Below are 16,378 nucleotides of genomic sequence, written 5' to 3' on the forward strand. Positions count from 1 at the left end.
AGCATTTAGAGACATTAAAATGCAAGTAAATGGGAATAGGAAATAAATCAGTCAGTAATTACTCTGGTAAAATATAATCATTTTTTTGCACAAAACCCATAAAGGAAAACCAGCTGTTCATATTTTATTGCATGTAATTTTGAAACATCAATAGATTTTTCAATATAAAATGTTTAATCTAGTCAACCTGCTGTGAGACTTTCTAAAATTAGCATCCAATATCTTTCTGCTTTGAATCATATTACTCATTCAGTTCCACTCTTGTTTCACAACTGTATCTATTCTAGAATCTTACAGTTTTAACTGGCTGTCCCACATCATTAAGTTCATAGCATTTACTCCTCTGAAGTAATTTACGAAGAATTTCAATTTCAATTCTTTGTATAGAATTATCCAGGTCCTCTCATCATAACATTAACTTTTTGAAAAAACATTCAGATGGTTTCAGAGTTTTTAAAAAACTTCCTTTTATATGAAGTTTGTTGTATTCCATTATAAATTAAAAAATGTTTATTTGTTTCTAACGATTATATCTTTTATCTGCTATGATCATAGTTCCATAAAACCATATTCTGCTTCATATGACTTTATCAGACCAACTCCCTGAGAATTTCGCAGGATCAATAAGCTACTAAATGAAATTTGTGAAACATATAAAATTTCCAAGGTGAACATGAACCCTGTTTATTACATTAACATCCAATTTAATATTTCTTCTTTATTTTTTAACACAAAATAGGAAAATCTTTGATACCTTAAGCTTATATTACATGAAAAATATAAGTCAAACATGGTTATGCACAAAGACGTTTAAAGCACATTGGGTTTAGAAATACTTAGAGAACAGACCAGAAAATATTTGATTTGCTTTATCTTAGCACTTATCAGCCAGTAGATGCCACCCAACTTGTGCTTCTGTAGTGATGTACCACTGCCAGAGCTTTATTACACTTCAGCACAGCCACTTAGAAAGTGAGGTGTTCAGTTAGATAACTTTTATTCAGATGGATTAAAATGCTGAATATTGACAGTTTTGTGTAGCTCAACCATGAAAGTGCTGCCATTATTACTGTCATCAACATTACATGGCAGAGGTGAAGTGAAAATTGGAGACAGTGAATAATATACAATTAGCACTATGCCCAGCAGAGTAAAGGGTCCTTTTCTTACCATATTTTATCTCATATTTTAGGTTTTCTAATAGTGTATTTATTTTTATTTACATTTATACTTTCAATTTATAATAAGGCACAATTTCCAGAGCTTAGAGAAGCCAAACATTTGTATATTTGAATCATATACACATTTTACCTAAACCTTAAAACAAATTTGGAGATATAGCCAGGATTCATGTTAAAAATGGACAGATGCCTTACATTCTACCTGTCCTAGTTGGATAATTTTCCTAAAGCACTGCTTTCATTGCAGCTCTTCAAGAACACATGATGCCTACAGTAAATCAAATTTAAAACCACCCTATGTTCTGGTTCATGGACTCTTACTCCCCAGTGCCTACTCTGATTGCCATCACATTCTTTCTCTCACTGTCTCCTGAACTTCCATTCTTAAATGGTTTTTACTCATCTTCAGTTCTTTAAGTCTCATCTTAAGTACCATTTCTCCATTTCTTGATAATTTATTCTCATAGGGATCACTACCATCTTTTCTATGGTTGCACTTACTCTTTTTACGAGACTTTTCAGAACGTATAATATGCTGTATTGTTTTATTTGCCTTGCGAGTTTATAATAGTGAGTGCTTTTTTGAGGACACAGATCACATTTATGCCTCTTAATCCCTTTGTATTTTTATTGCTGACTGATTGAATAATGCTATTTTAGTTTTATGTTTGTAAGTGTGTGTTCAGATTCTTTTTAAAAAGTAGTTTAATTGAGTTGATTTGAGCTGTATTAGTGACAACTTTTAAAAATATTATTTTATAATTATGTAGATGTGTGCTCATCCCGACTCACAAAAACAAAAAAGATGCCTGCTTTCAAATAAGTATTAATACAATTAGTACAGTTTAATACAACCTGTAATATAATAGTCATATCCTGGGCTCATATTCAGTAGCTATAGCTTAGTGCCAAAATGAGCTCTCATAATGGTAAAAATGTGGTCATTTGGTACTTTTTGATTAGTTAACCAGGGATATAATTCACTATTTAACATTTAGTTTAAGCTGATTTAGTATACCTAAGCTTAGAATGGTTTACTCCCTCACTCAGTTTTCTTTATATTCTTGATTTAATAGCTCCTTCTGTTATGCCCTACCCTGTAAGTCAGAAGTGATTTTCTTAGGACTTGTGTATTTACTTTATAAATTTAACAGATCAATGTTTTCATATTATTTTTAAGGTCACATTGATTATTTAGGTATTATTTATTAATATATTTTCAATACGTTTAAAAGGAGAATAAAATGTGTTTTTTTCCTCTTAACCAGATTTCCTTTATGAGATCCAGACAGCCATCTGTCTTTTATAAAACATCACCTTCATAAATCCTTTCGTGATCAAAAATAACATTCATAAAAAGCTTTGGAAAAGCTTTGGAAAATGGAAGTTCTGTGCAATGAAAAAACAGGACAGGCATAAATGTTGAGGCACTTTCTCTCAGATATCGTATTTCTTCTTCATCTGAGGAAATGTGTTTGTATCTCTCTGTATTGCCATAATTGTAATTCCCTAAAGTAAAAGCTGAATTTTCTTGATATCAATAGAGTCAAGATGGGTTTGCCTTATAATAAATAATAATATTCAGTCCTCATCAATGACTTTCCGAGAGTAAATTACACAAAACCTATTTTAACGGCATGTTTTTGCAGACACTGACTTTGTATAATAGATACTCTGATCGCAACAGCTACCATTTACTGAAAACTTAAAATGCCAGGCACTATGCTAGGTGCTTTCCATGCTAATTTTTGTAATAATTCTGCAAGATAAGTCTTATTATCCCCATTTTAATAATTAAAGAGCTGAAAGAAAGAAATTTGTAACATATATAAAGCCAGAGAACTAATAAATAGAAGGGCTGCTGGGAATTCAAAATAGATCTGACTTTAAGGAATAATCTCTTTTTAAATAATGACAATAATAATAGATAAAGTATACTGAGTCCTTACTGAGTACTGGGCAGTGTCCTAAGCTGGTGTTATCTCATGCATAGATTATATGTAATAGTATAAAAACAAGAGTTTTCTTTAAAAATTTAGCACTAATTACTTTTTATTTTTAGCAAGATGTCATCTCATTTTCTAGAAAATACCCTTCCTAATTATAAATTGGAGCTTTGAACTTCCTAGTGCTTCTCTTCCCCAGACTAACAGGTTAACAACAATATATTGGTAAATCTATCACAACTTAGTGTGTTCTTTATAATTGCCAAATGTGCTATGGTCACTGTGTGAAGAGGAAAATAACTAAGTTTTATTGGAAATCTGACTTAAGCCAACCACTGTTGTATTGCCAGAATATATATTATTAATTTAAAATAAAAAGTATCATTTTAATGTTTAAATCTATTATCCAAGGCACCTCTTTTTCTAATATCAGATATTAGGGAACCTTAACTATTACAGAAGAATTTTTTAGTGGGCATAATATGATTTAATAATATATATTATCCATTGTTTTCTGTTACTGGCACATTTTCTGTGAAAGAAGAGGTTGATTATATTTTGACTTTCAGATTATTTTTAAGAAATGTATTTAAAAGGCCTATAATCTCTTTTAGGTCATCTTTTAAGGTTATATTGCCTTTATAATAAATGCTGTATTTGAAGACAAGTATATTTAACTCCAAAAGTCTCATCCTAAAAGAGACTGCTGCAGATATAAGGACACATTTTATATAAAACATAAATCACCATCTCTTTGAACTGTGTGACCCCATTGCCTTACACAACCTAAAGACCTGACCTCCTTTCATAATTCAATAGACAGAGCATTGAACTTATAAAGTGTTTCATTGTTTGATGTCCAGAAAGCATAGGGGGTATGAACATCATACAATTTTATATATATATATATATATATATATAGAGAGAGAGAGAGAGAGAGAGAGAGAGAGAGAGAGAGAGAAAGAGAGAGAGAGAGAGAGAGAGGGAGGGAGGGAACTAAAAAACCAAACTGGTTAAACTGTTATAAGGAAAAGATGATGCCATTTACTGTTACTTAAATGACTACTTAGTGATTACTTAAATGACTAAAAGTCATGTCAAAATTGCTTACTATATTTTGATATTCTGGTGCATGTGCAACCCATTGATAAGATGGCATTTATTTTCTCCAGGATCTTACTGTCAGTCCCCTCCAGACAAAGTCCATCAGGAACATCCCTTTAGTTAAACAAAGTTAGGTTTATAGGTACATTGTAATGAACAGAATAACACACCGTGAGGAATCCTGTGGCATCTCAGTGAGAGGCTTGTTATAGGATTTGGGCTGTGCAAGATGGTTCTGGAAAGGTTCAAGGAAGTATGTTTTTCCTCTGGATTGAGTGCTGTCAGAACATTGGAGCAGTTCTATTATTGGGTATCAATATTTTTTTCTAGAAGGTGGAAGGAATGGAACACACTTAAACCTATGATTGGCAGGGGGAAGCAACATTCTCTCATACTATCAGAGATGGAGGAATCTTGGTCATTTTGGTGGTTTGGACAGTGTTTTTGGTTTTTTTATTTGTTTTATTTTGTTTTATTTTTCCAAGCTTAGATATGATTATAGAAAGGTCTTATTTTTGTCTTGTTTCAACAAGGTCAAAGAGTTATCATGTCTGATGTTAATTGTTAGTGAAATTGTTCATGATCAACAGTAGAAAACCATGGCCTATCAGTTAGAGCCAGGCCAGCTCCAGGCTGACAGCATCCAGGGGTTTTCTTTTTCCTTTCCTTTCCTTCCCTTTCCTTTCCTTCCCTTCCCTTCCCTTCCCTTCCCTTCCCTTCCCTTCCCTTTCCTTTCCTTTCCTTTCCTTTCCTTTCCTTTCCTTTCCTTTCCCTTCCCTTCCTCAATATTAAGAATGGTTTAAACTGATAGTTAAAGTGCTAAAACATGTTCTTTCATAGCCAAACCCAACCAAAGTATGGTATTGAACAGAGAAAGGAAAATAGAGACTGGCGAAGTACAATTTGTCACCCCTGAGATGCTCTATTATTTACTAATGTGCCAAGCAACTCAACCATGTAGAGAAGAATCTTTGGCACATTACTTTTAGATCCTAACGGGCTCAGTACTAAGTAGGATACTTTTAATTAGATACCAGAATATGGAGAAGTCATTTTGTGCAAAAGATACTGAAATTTTCTTACGGATAATTCAAGAGATTTCTCAGTAACTTGTTTACTATACTTGTGTTTTTTTCATCTCTAGGAAAATACTGAGTAGCTTCTTGATCCAGCCCTGATGTCTCACCTCTAAATCTAGGGTTGAACATTTTCTTTTGATTTATAAGATTCTCCCTTATACAGGCAGGGAAACAAATTGATTATAAAGTACTAATAAATAAAAAGTAATGTTTGTAAGTAATTTAAGCACCACTGAAACTTAACCTGTATGGTTCATGTCAACTCACTAGCAGATTTTCTCCAAAAAGGAAAAAAAAAATTATTTTTCCATCTTAGTTAGGACTTGGAGAATATTTATTTAATCACTCCCAACTCTACTTTCAAGAGGAGCTGTTTAAAATTATTCTACATAACTTTTGAAATAACACTGCCAAAATTACATAACTGAATATGCAATTAACAGTGCTTTACATCCTCCAAGTCTTCCCCAAATCATGAAATTATCATTCTTGAACTAATCTGGGTCACCACTGAAGTACAACAGTGGTTATAGAGAGCTTCGAGCTTATGAGGGAACGCAGGACTTTTTTTTTCCTGTGTAAGAAATACCGAATCCTTATTCAGCAGAAAAATTGTTCACTGGTGCTTTTTGGTTTAGAGAAGGAATAGCAATTTGCTGACATCCTTGTTTGTCTTTTTTTGAGGAAGCCTTTAATAGCTCAGTTGAAACAACGTAAATAAATGCAGCATTCTTTTTTTGGAATTGGGTTGGATATTTCATTACAAAGAAAATAGGAAATTAAAAATAACCAAAAAATATTATCAGGATCAAGCCCTAAAGCGATTTTAGGTAGCAAATTTATTGGATCAGGAAGCATACATTGATACACATTTGAATGGAAACAGAGCACAATTCAAACAATAGTCATCCTCAAAAGACACTGACATGTAGGATATCATGCCCTCATGTAGTTATTCAATAGTCAATGGTATTTTAAAGCTGAATGGTCAAATAAAATGATGCATCTAAAGAAAACAGCACTGTGCTAACAGTTCTGAGACCACAGCGCACCTTTATAGAGTGCTTGCTATTTGCCAGGCACTGCTTCTACTGCTTGGCATGTATAAACATTTTGCTCCTTATAACTTCCTGTTGAAGTGGCATAAAATTAGTACCATTATCATTACTATTGTGTAAGTGAAGAAACGTGAGGTAGAGGACAAGTAACTTGCCCAGGATTTCCTAACTTGTCAGCATTAGAAACAGAATTTAAACCGAGAGTCTGAACGAGTCCATACTGAGTATCACAAGAGGGTATTTCAGGTGTATTTTGTACTCACTCACTGTTCCTTCTTTCATTTGTCTAGCATTCAGTCACTCAGCAAATATTTATTGAGTACTGCTATATCAGGTACTGTATTACGCCCTGAGGAGTTAGCAGTTAATAAGGTAAACAACTAAACAACGGTCCCTGCTCCCGGGCAGCTTACATTCTTGACTATAAGAATGCAAAAAAATGGGCAATTAACAAACAATACAGATTGTGAAAATCGCCAGAGGGAAAATGGAAGGAGGTGAAATAGAGTAACTGCAAGAGGTTAACTGTAGGCAGCCTGATCTCGGAGGATGTCTCTTCTAGTCCTGTGAGGGCAAACTTACAAAAGAGATAGGAAGAGAGGTTTCAAGAAAGCAGGGTAAGTAAAAGTAGAATTATACACCATAAAGTTTAGGCATGTTATCAAACATTATGCTATCAACCATTCAAGAGCTGTGTTGATTAGGGAATAGAAGAGACTGCAAGTAAGGAGTAGGTTGTAGAGAGGTTTGATTCTGTTCAAGGTTTTTTATGAAAAAGTGAAAAGACGCGGTTTAATATTTTTTTATGAGGTGAGAATGGCATCGTAGGTGGGTGATACAACAAATCAGGGGTGCTTGAATGAAGGTACTCTTTAGGTGGGGGAGAGAAACTACCTTTGTTTCTTTGCAGCTAAAAATATAAACAGCTTAATAGGTGGAGCTGAAGTTAAATGAAGTTAGAAACTCTTGAAGATCACAATATTGAGACTTCTAATTTACTGTCAAGTCATTTGGGGACAGTTGTGAGTTTTTTAAGCATCAATTAACAATTATTTATTTAACACCCACTGCAATATAGACTCTTTCCTAGTCTCTGGGTATCCACGTTTGTCCCCTTCCAATTGTCTTGATTTCCTACTGTCGCGAGAGTTACTTTTTTATTTAAAGGAGAAACCTGGTCACTTTTACTCCCAGACTTAAAATTCTTCATAGGCTTCCTATTAGCATCTGCTTAAAGTAAATCCTGAGCATGACCTGTAGATTCCTGTTGAATTTTACCCAAGCACACCTCGCTTTCTCATCCCTTCTCACTTTCTCCAGGGCCTTCTCACCCTAGCTCCTCTGGTCTTCCTCTTTGCTGGTGTTTTCCTTGCTGATTCCTCTGCCTGAGTTATTCTTCTCTTTGACAGCCCTCTTCCCAACACACTCACACACTCCTAGTTTCAATTAGTTAAATTCTACTCATTAATGAGATTATTTGATTAAACGCTCACTAACAATTAGTGCCTATAAGGGCAAGATGTGTCTGCTCTGTCCACTCTTGCATTCCCAAAACATATGATATGGTGTCTGGCACATCATAGTCCCTCAATAATATTTATTTAATTAATAAAAAACTGTGCTAGACATTACAGAAAATGTTAACTATGTGCGCAATGGTCCCACACAAGCTAAACATGGAACAAAGGACTAACACATTAATGAATAAGGTTGAAACTACTCAAGACAGTAGAACACTAAATGCTAAGGATTATGGTGACAACTTGAAGACTGCCAAGCTTGTAAAAATGATGGTGTGGAGTAGGGCATTAACATGACAAATACAAGGGGCCTGAGAAGACTGGTGTGAAATACAACAGGTACCACAAAGGAGGGTTTGGCGAAAATTAAGATAAAATAAACTTGCTTGATCTAAGATTATCAATGTAATCTGTAGGCTATGAAAAGCCACTCTAAATTGATCATAGGGAAATGACAGAACCAAAATAATTTTCTAATACAGGTCTCTTTATCTGTGAATGTGGGAGAAAATGTGGCTTAGTTTTAAAACAGAATGTGGTTCAAATTCTGGCTCATGAACTGGACAGATAATTCAACCCTTCTTAATTTAGTATTCTGTCTTGCAACATGGGTATATTTACACACGTCTTGATGCAGCAATATAGTAATTAAATAAAATAACTTATGTAAGCACCTTACAGAGTTCTTTGCACATAGTGGATTCCACGCAAATACTATCTCAGTTCCCTTCCACCACTTCACTTGTGTATAGAAAGGACTGTACCAGAGAGCACAGAAGACAAGGAATATTCTATATGCCAATTTATTAACACAGTGTGTTAATTTCTTAAGGCTGCAGGAAAAAAGCGTCCCAAGCTGTGTTGCTTAACCAGGAAGAATTGTTTTCTCTCATAGTTCTGGATTGTAGACTTACGAAATCAAAGTACAGAGAAGGCCATGCTCTCTCTGAAGGCTATTTGTAAGGATCCTTCCTTGCCTCATCCTGGCTTCTAGTGGTGGCCAGAAATCTTCTGCATTCCTTTCCTTATAGCTAAGTCATTTCAGTCTGTCCTTTTCGTCACATGTTTTTCCTGTGTATTCCTGTCTCTTTTTATAAGGACACCAATCATACAGGTTTAAGGGTCCACCTTAATTTAATATGACCTCACTTTAACTCATTAATCTACAACAATCATATTTCCAAATGATATCCTCAGGGTCCAGAAGAGACATAAATCTGGGGAGGGAGACACTATGCAACCAAATAAAACATAGATGAAATGATGGGTATCTACTGAGATGGTGGCCTTAAGAATAGAAAGACCCTGGGCACATTTTAGATTTATTTTAATGAGCTAACTGGTAGAAATTGGTGAAGATTGAAAACAGAATTGTCGGCAGCTGTTTATGATTTAAGTTTTTGCAGTACTTTGTCATCAAGGGTCAAAAGAAAAACAAATGCAAAAAGGTCCCTTTTATCATTCCCTTCTCCTTTACAATGTAATCAAAATTACATGGTTCAGTCCTAAAAGTGTCTCAGGCAGGTTCTGTTTAGATCTCATTCTCCAGTGTCCTGACCCACAATTGCCTCTGTTTCATCCTCATTTGCAATTTTAGGCTTCAGAGTTGTCTTAGGGAAGACTAGTTGTTTAGATTTCCCTCCTGAGGAAACCTATGTTTTCTGTGTCATTTAGCAAAATTATTGGATTATAAACAAAGTGATAGGAGCTAATTACTCAATTGTGAAAAAGACCATCTCCTTCCTCATATTACTTAAAACCCAGATGGAGTCACAAACAAGGCAAAAGTAAGCTAATAAATAGAAAAATGATACATTTTCAAATTTATTTTCTAATCACAGATTAGATTACATGTGCCACAAAACGGAGTTCTGTGATTAGAAAACAACACTAAGAGGTAAGGAGAAGTAGGCAGTGAAGAGCTCAGAAGAGATGTTCATCCTGGTGATAGAAAATTGAGAATTGACACACAAAGTCAGACCTGAGTCAGAAGAATCAGTGAAATCACTTAAATGGAGACTGTAGAAAATTTGTTCAAAGGAAAGTTTATTCAAAATTCAAATCTATAAAATTGATGAAAGGAGTATTACTCTTATTGCTCTTATTGAGGTAGAGGCAGGAGGTAAGAATATTATACCTCCTCACACACTCCCTGAGCCCAAAGTGGTCCCTTGACTCTGGGGACACAGTTTATAAAACTGCTGGTGATAGTAAAGAACAGAGAGTAAGAAGGAATTTAGCTCACAGCACCTGTATGGTCTTGCAAAAATAACATGGTATCTCTGAGCATCATCTTCCTCATTAACAATCTAGTCTTTTAAGCTCTTTTAGTCCAACATCTAGTCTTTTAAACTCTCCAAGTGAGTTTTCTATGTCATCCTAAGCATGTTCTACAAATGGCAGGAGTCACGGATTCCTCCTTGATAAAAATGTGCTTCTTCTTTAAAATAATTTGTGATTAACATGAAGATTAAAAGTAACTTTACAGGTAAGCAGAAGTAAAATAATACACATGTGGGCATCTCTACACTTCTCTGACTTCTGAGTTGAACTCCAGTCTACATTAGGATCAGATAAAACCTTCTCCTCTAAAGCATATTCTCATAAGGATTTCTCCGTGCAGAGCTCTCTGTATCTTTCTATCCCCTTGCCCTTGCCTCTTTAGAATTTCTTACAGCTACCTTTTACCTCAATAATTGTAATTTTTGTTTATGTTGCCTCCTCTGTCTGAAATGCTCTTATCCCATAATTACCCTTCAGAACTGGAAAAAGTGTTATTCATCCTTTAAAATTTATCTCATTCATCTCTTTTTATCAGAGTTTTCCTTAACTTGTCTGGTTGATGTTCTCAGTACTCTCAGTAGGACCCATACTGAAGATACGGGCTGAGGTCAGAGGACATAGCCTGGAGTCCTGGCAAGTTACTGTGTCTTTTAAGCCTCACTCTTTATTTCCGCATTGAGGGACATAAAGAACTTATCTCCAAAGTTTAAGTAGTAAAATTAAGCATATAAAACACATTTTTATTCAAATGTTATAATAGCGTAAAATATGTTTCTTGAATTAATGAATATGTTAACTTTTTTGAAGACAACTAGTGAAAACAAGGTTTAATCAAACAAATGATTGTGATATAGATATTATATGGGGCCAGTAGTCATGATGCTTAGATTCGTAAAGACCATTTTCAGTGCCCTTTAACTCATGCCAAACAGGAATCTCTGATCTAATGGAATGACCTATTCAAGTGATGTAGATAATTAGAAACATAAAATTTAGCAGATGCTTTTTAAACATACTAACCTAGCATGATGAAAGAAGGCTCTGGAGCCAGACTACCTATGTTCAAGTCCCAGCTCTGCCTATTATAGTTGTATGAGTTGTACAAATTCTGTAATAGTTTTTTTTTTTTTTTATAAAACCGGGTAAGTATAGAACTAGTTACATAAATTAAGTAGTAAAATAAATGATAATTTTGTGAAGACTAATAGAGTTAATACAATTAAAGTGTATATAGTATTTCCTGGAGTAGAGTAAACATTGAGTACTTGTTTGCAGATTATGACTGTATGCTAGGTACTTTGCTAAGTATAGGGGAAGCTGTGATGGGCCTTGGGAAGACAGGCATTGAACACATAAACAAATATGAGTATATAATTCCAAATGGTGATCATGCCAAGATGGAAGCACGTAATAAGAAGGACTAAAATGAGGGTAAGAAATAAGGAGTTAAAAGTTAAGAATTCTTACCATGGGAAAATATTTAAGGAATCATTAATTTTCTCTCAATGTTGCAGCATTTCTTTAAAATAAAAAAAACAGTTAAAACTTGATAAATTCTACTATTTATTTTTATTCTTATAAATAAACCTTATATAATTGTCTTTTTTTCACATATGTGAGTGTATATATAGCTGCTCAGTAAGCATATTATCTATTTTTATAGCCTATCAACTAAGAGTGTGTCAGCCTCCACCACCTGTACCCAATGCTGAAATTTTGACAGAAGATGATGAATTTGAAATAGGTAAAGTCTGTTAAATTATTCAAAGAAAACTTACTGTTAACAGAGATATTTGTTATAAAAGAAATAAAAATAAAGAATAGTAACAGCCTGTTTTAGATCTTCTTTCTTTGAATTGATAGGGATTATTTAGAACTCGTAAGAATGGATAGAAGTGAAAAGAGGAAAGGAAATAATAGGCAAGAAGAAAGAATTCTGTATTTCTAGAATGTACAATTAGAAAACAGTGCAGGAATTTGAACCGTGTAACTATTCTGGTGGTTCCTTCCAAATTATTGTTTTGCTGCCTTCCAACATTGTAGTCTTAACTACTGTTCTTTGAATTTAGGTATAAGCCTGATACATACAATGAAGGATATGTAGGTTGAATTGGAAGTCATGTTTTATTTCCATATCCTTGAAAATGGTTGATTATGCTCAGCTTAATCATAAATAAAGTCCTTTTAAAACTGGGTTGGAAATTTAATCCCAATAATGTCTCATAGTTTGAAAAATATATGTAAGAAAAGAAGATATCTAGATATCTTAATGTTGCCATAATAAACTTTTATCACTATTATCCTATTAATTTTGGTTGAGAAATGTAAGAAAATATCAATGCCTAATGTAAATCTAATCTTAACATAAAGCAATAACTAGCAATAACTGCTTGATATATTTTTAATGAATATCTTACCTGTACCAACCAGATTATTTCGTTATTACTATTGCTTATTTCCAACCAGATTGCCCGAGTACAGTCTTCCTGGTAGTTTATTCTTGGCTTCCATTCTTATTGGTCAGTGCTTATGACATACTAGTAGTCCAGTATTTTGAATGTCATCCCCACTTATAACTAATAGAATTTTTAATACTCATTGAAAATGACTGAAAGGAAAAAATTCTGATTTTACAGTTGAAACATCTATTCATTTTAACCATTACCTTTTTGCTTGTCTGAAGCCCTCTCTTCTTTTTTTTAAATAGGTGATATTATTAGGTATCAGTGTCTTCCAGGATTTACTTTGGTTGGTAATGCAATTCTGACATGCAGATTAGGAGAAAGACTCCAGATGGATGGAGCACCTCCAGTTTGTCAAGGTACCAGTTCTTATGATGATTTATTTCTAAATGTTTGTTTTATGTTTAATTTAATACTAGCAAAATTGAGAAAAAAACTGTTTTACATAATTATTATATATTTTACTTACAATAATATTAAAAATTATACAACTTATATGTGGTATTTTTTTATTCCATTATTTCTCAGAGTTAACACTGAACATTTTTTATTCATCCAAGATTTAATTTTTCTAGTTTATCCCAAAGTCAGTTCAACATATTTAAATTATTTTTGCTGTGAGGGGTGGGAATGGAGGTAGAAAGCAAGAGAAATCACTTTAAACAAATGTTCCAATGTTCATCGCAAATAGTTTCTATTCTAATCACTAGAATCATTAAACTTTATTGAGCACCTGTTAAGAATGAAAATGTGAGGAAAAAATAAACAAAAAAGTTATAAATGGTCCCTACTGTGGAGGCAACATGATATAGAGGGTATGACAGCCATACAGATTGTGGCAATACAGTATTTAGGAATTAGGCCAGGGGACAGTAGAAGCATATAATTTTAAACTGTTTATGGAACAGGGAATCTTGTCGAAGGCATTGCTCCCTGAGATATGGGTTCCAAATGACAAGTGAGACCTACCTTTGGTACAATTAAGGTAGAAAAAGGGTGGTCCAAGTGACAGATGAATATGCAAAGATACAGAAATGAAAGTGAAGTCTGAATTTCAAGGAATTCACTATGTTACAAGGGCCATGATGGACCTTGATGGACCTTGAATGATGTGCTGGGATTTTGATGTTCAGGAATCATGTATTATTCATTTATGTAGCTCCTAGGGCCCATAACAGTGCCTAACACATAGTAACTAATTATAGATATTGGTTAATTTGAATAAAGTTAAATTGAACTTAATTATCCCTCCCCAGATTTTCTTGGATTATTTCCTTCATTGGAGTTTATTCCTGAGAAATAGCCATCTATTTTCTGTGCAGTATCTTAATTGTTATAATGAGCCCAAAACAACAATTCTCTATTATTACAAACATGCTGTAAGTAGGAATTAACATTTGGTTTTTCTACCTCATTTGAATCCTTTCAAGAAGATGAAAGGATTTTCATAATGGGCTTTTACAATATCAAAAAGAAAGATGTGTCTGGAGGTATAAACCAGCCAAATGTGAGAATTTCTGTTGCTCTAAGAGGCATTTTATAGGTCATTTTAAAGTTGTTGGGTATTCTGAAGTCTATTACCTATATTCTTGATATTAAAATGTCATTCATTCAGCTTTCTCCTTCATACAAGGCTACTCTTTAGACTTTTTAGGATTATTTAGCATTTACATTTAGATCTTTAGATATGTAAATGGAGACGATAGAGTCTGAGTCTTTGGGGAAATTAAGCATGGGAAAATAACTTGGGCAGACACGGGAAGGTATGAACAAGCAATTACATATCAGGATTTCTTCCTTGACCCAATACACGCATTACGTTGTGAGCTCTTGGAGGGCAGCTCTTCTTTTCTTATATCTGGATCCCAATTCAATATTATTTTAATTAAACCGAACCAAACAAAGCAATCCTGCTAACCTAGTTATTTCAGAGTCCCTCATCTGTCAAACTTTCAATATCTTATTCCTAAAAGCATAATTCCCTATAGATTTAGTAAACGTGTCTCTTCTTATTCTGTCTGCTGTAGAGAATACAAAAAAGATAAATTTTTGTTTCATGATAACACTTCAGGCAGTAGCTAAAAGTTAATAACTCATCCCTCAGAATGAGTCTATGCAGAGTTACTATATTAATTAATTGACTAGGCATTTGAGCTAAAAAGCTGACTTATAATTTTTGGGTTAATTCACAAGCTTGCTAAAAATTAGTCATTTATTTGGAATCTGTTGGAACTGAATTTGTTGGAATTCACTGTTTTTAGTCTATTTTAAATTATTTGATTTTTTTTTTAATTTCCTAATAGGGGCTACATTATTTTTGTTATTCTTTCCTGGATCCTCTTTAGTTATTTACATCATACTTTAAACATGTAAAGCAGTACTAAATATGGTGCCTTCAAAGGGTTTGATATAAATTAAATGTAATGGGTGATTACATTTGATGGTTAAAAACATGGGATCCATCCAGCTGAATCTGTGACACTTCAAAGTTTTGTATGTATCATGGGGATACAAATTTTACACACTTCTTAAAGTTGTAGTGGCAAGTAATATAATGCATGAAAGGTGCTTACTAGTGTCTAACGTATAGTGACAATGAATATTTACTCTCATTCTTGATGATTGTCTTATTGTTGGTTAGTTTGAGAATAGGTTAATTTGTGTATTTACAGTAAATTATATTGAATCATACCAATTTTTCAAAAGTAATATGGGATATTTGTTCAGTTAAAAACATCAAGGCCAATAAGATATGGCACTTTTGTTGTTGTTGTTAACAATAGCCTAAGAAGAAAGACAAAAAACGAGGAAATAATAGCCATAAAATTGCTAACTGCAATCATATAGGCATACAATACAGAGGCACCAAGAAAGAAAACTACAATTCTGCTTGGGTTGAGGAAGGAGAGGTTCAGGAAGTGTTTCACAGAGGATGAGACACTTGATCTGGGCCTTGAAATGCACTAACATTTCAAATGCAGCAGACAAGAGAAGGACGTTTGAAACAGAAGCACTAACAGGTGTGCTGAGTTCAGAAAGTTATAGGTCATCCAGTATATTTGGAGCATTCTGTTTCAGAGGAGGAACAGCAGAAAACGAAGCAGGAGAGGTAGGCAAGGGCTGAACTTGGAGGGCTTGTGTCAAGCTGGGAAGGTGCTGGGTGGTTTTTGGTGAGGGAGCAACGTGCTCAGGAACCCAGTTACTTCTTAGCTAAGTATTTCAGAAGTATTAAAGAGCTGGGCTCACATTAAATAAGCCCTTTCTTAAAGCTTACTTCAACTTGTCATAAGATTATATGTGTCTTTTGTTTCAATATGCCATAGCTATCTATTTACTAATGTTCTTCATCTCTGATTCAAGTTTTCCATTCCATTTCTAATCTCCAAGTTTGTTTGTTTGTTTTACATACTTTTCATTTTGTGAAAAACAAACATCAGGTTTCCCTTTTTAGACTGAGAATGACCTAACAAATTTACTCAATTATTTTTTTCAAATCTTAAAATTACATCTGAGAAGCAAACATCTCAGATTGAAATAGAGAAATAGATGTAAAGGGAAAAAAATCGAGCTTTTAATTTAGCTACAGTATATTCTATAGTTCAAATTCAAATATCTGTATGTTAAGTCATGGCAGATTTTATTTTGAAGTTATTTCAAGTTATTAACTTGATTGAAGAGCAGTCATATGTTGCCATAATTCACCATTTCATTTAGTCTTTTCCATCCCTACACTTCTTGAAGACTT

At 33.8% G+C, this 16,378-nt stretch overlaps 1 protein-coding gene across 1 annotated transcript in view; it reads left to right on the forward strand.

Moving 5' to 3' along the window:
* The window catches only part of CSMD3 (CUB and Sushi multiple domains 3), a 1,010,791-nt gene that overhangs the window by 917,489 nt on the left and 76,924 nt on the right, over positions 1-16,378 (forward strand). The window contains exons 46-47 of the mRNA XM_064476888.1: positions 11,835-11,915; positions 12,879-12,992. Coding sequence (XP_064332958.1) covers positions 11,835-11,915; positions 12,879-12,992 — 195 coding nt within the window. The remainder of the gene's footprint in view (positions 1-11,834; positions 11,916-12,878; positions 12,993-16,378) is intronic.

Source organism: Camelus dromedarius, chromosome 20, assembly GCF_036321535.1.
Source record: "Camelus dromedarius isolate mCamDro1 chromosome 20, mCamDro1.pat, whole genome shotgun sequence".
NCBI lineage: Eukaryota > Metazoa > Chordata > Mammalia > Artiodactyla > Camelidae > Camelus > Camelus dromedarius.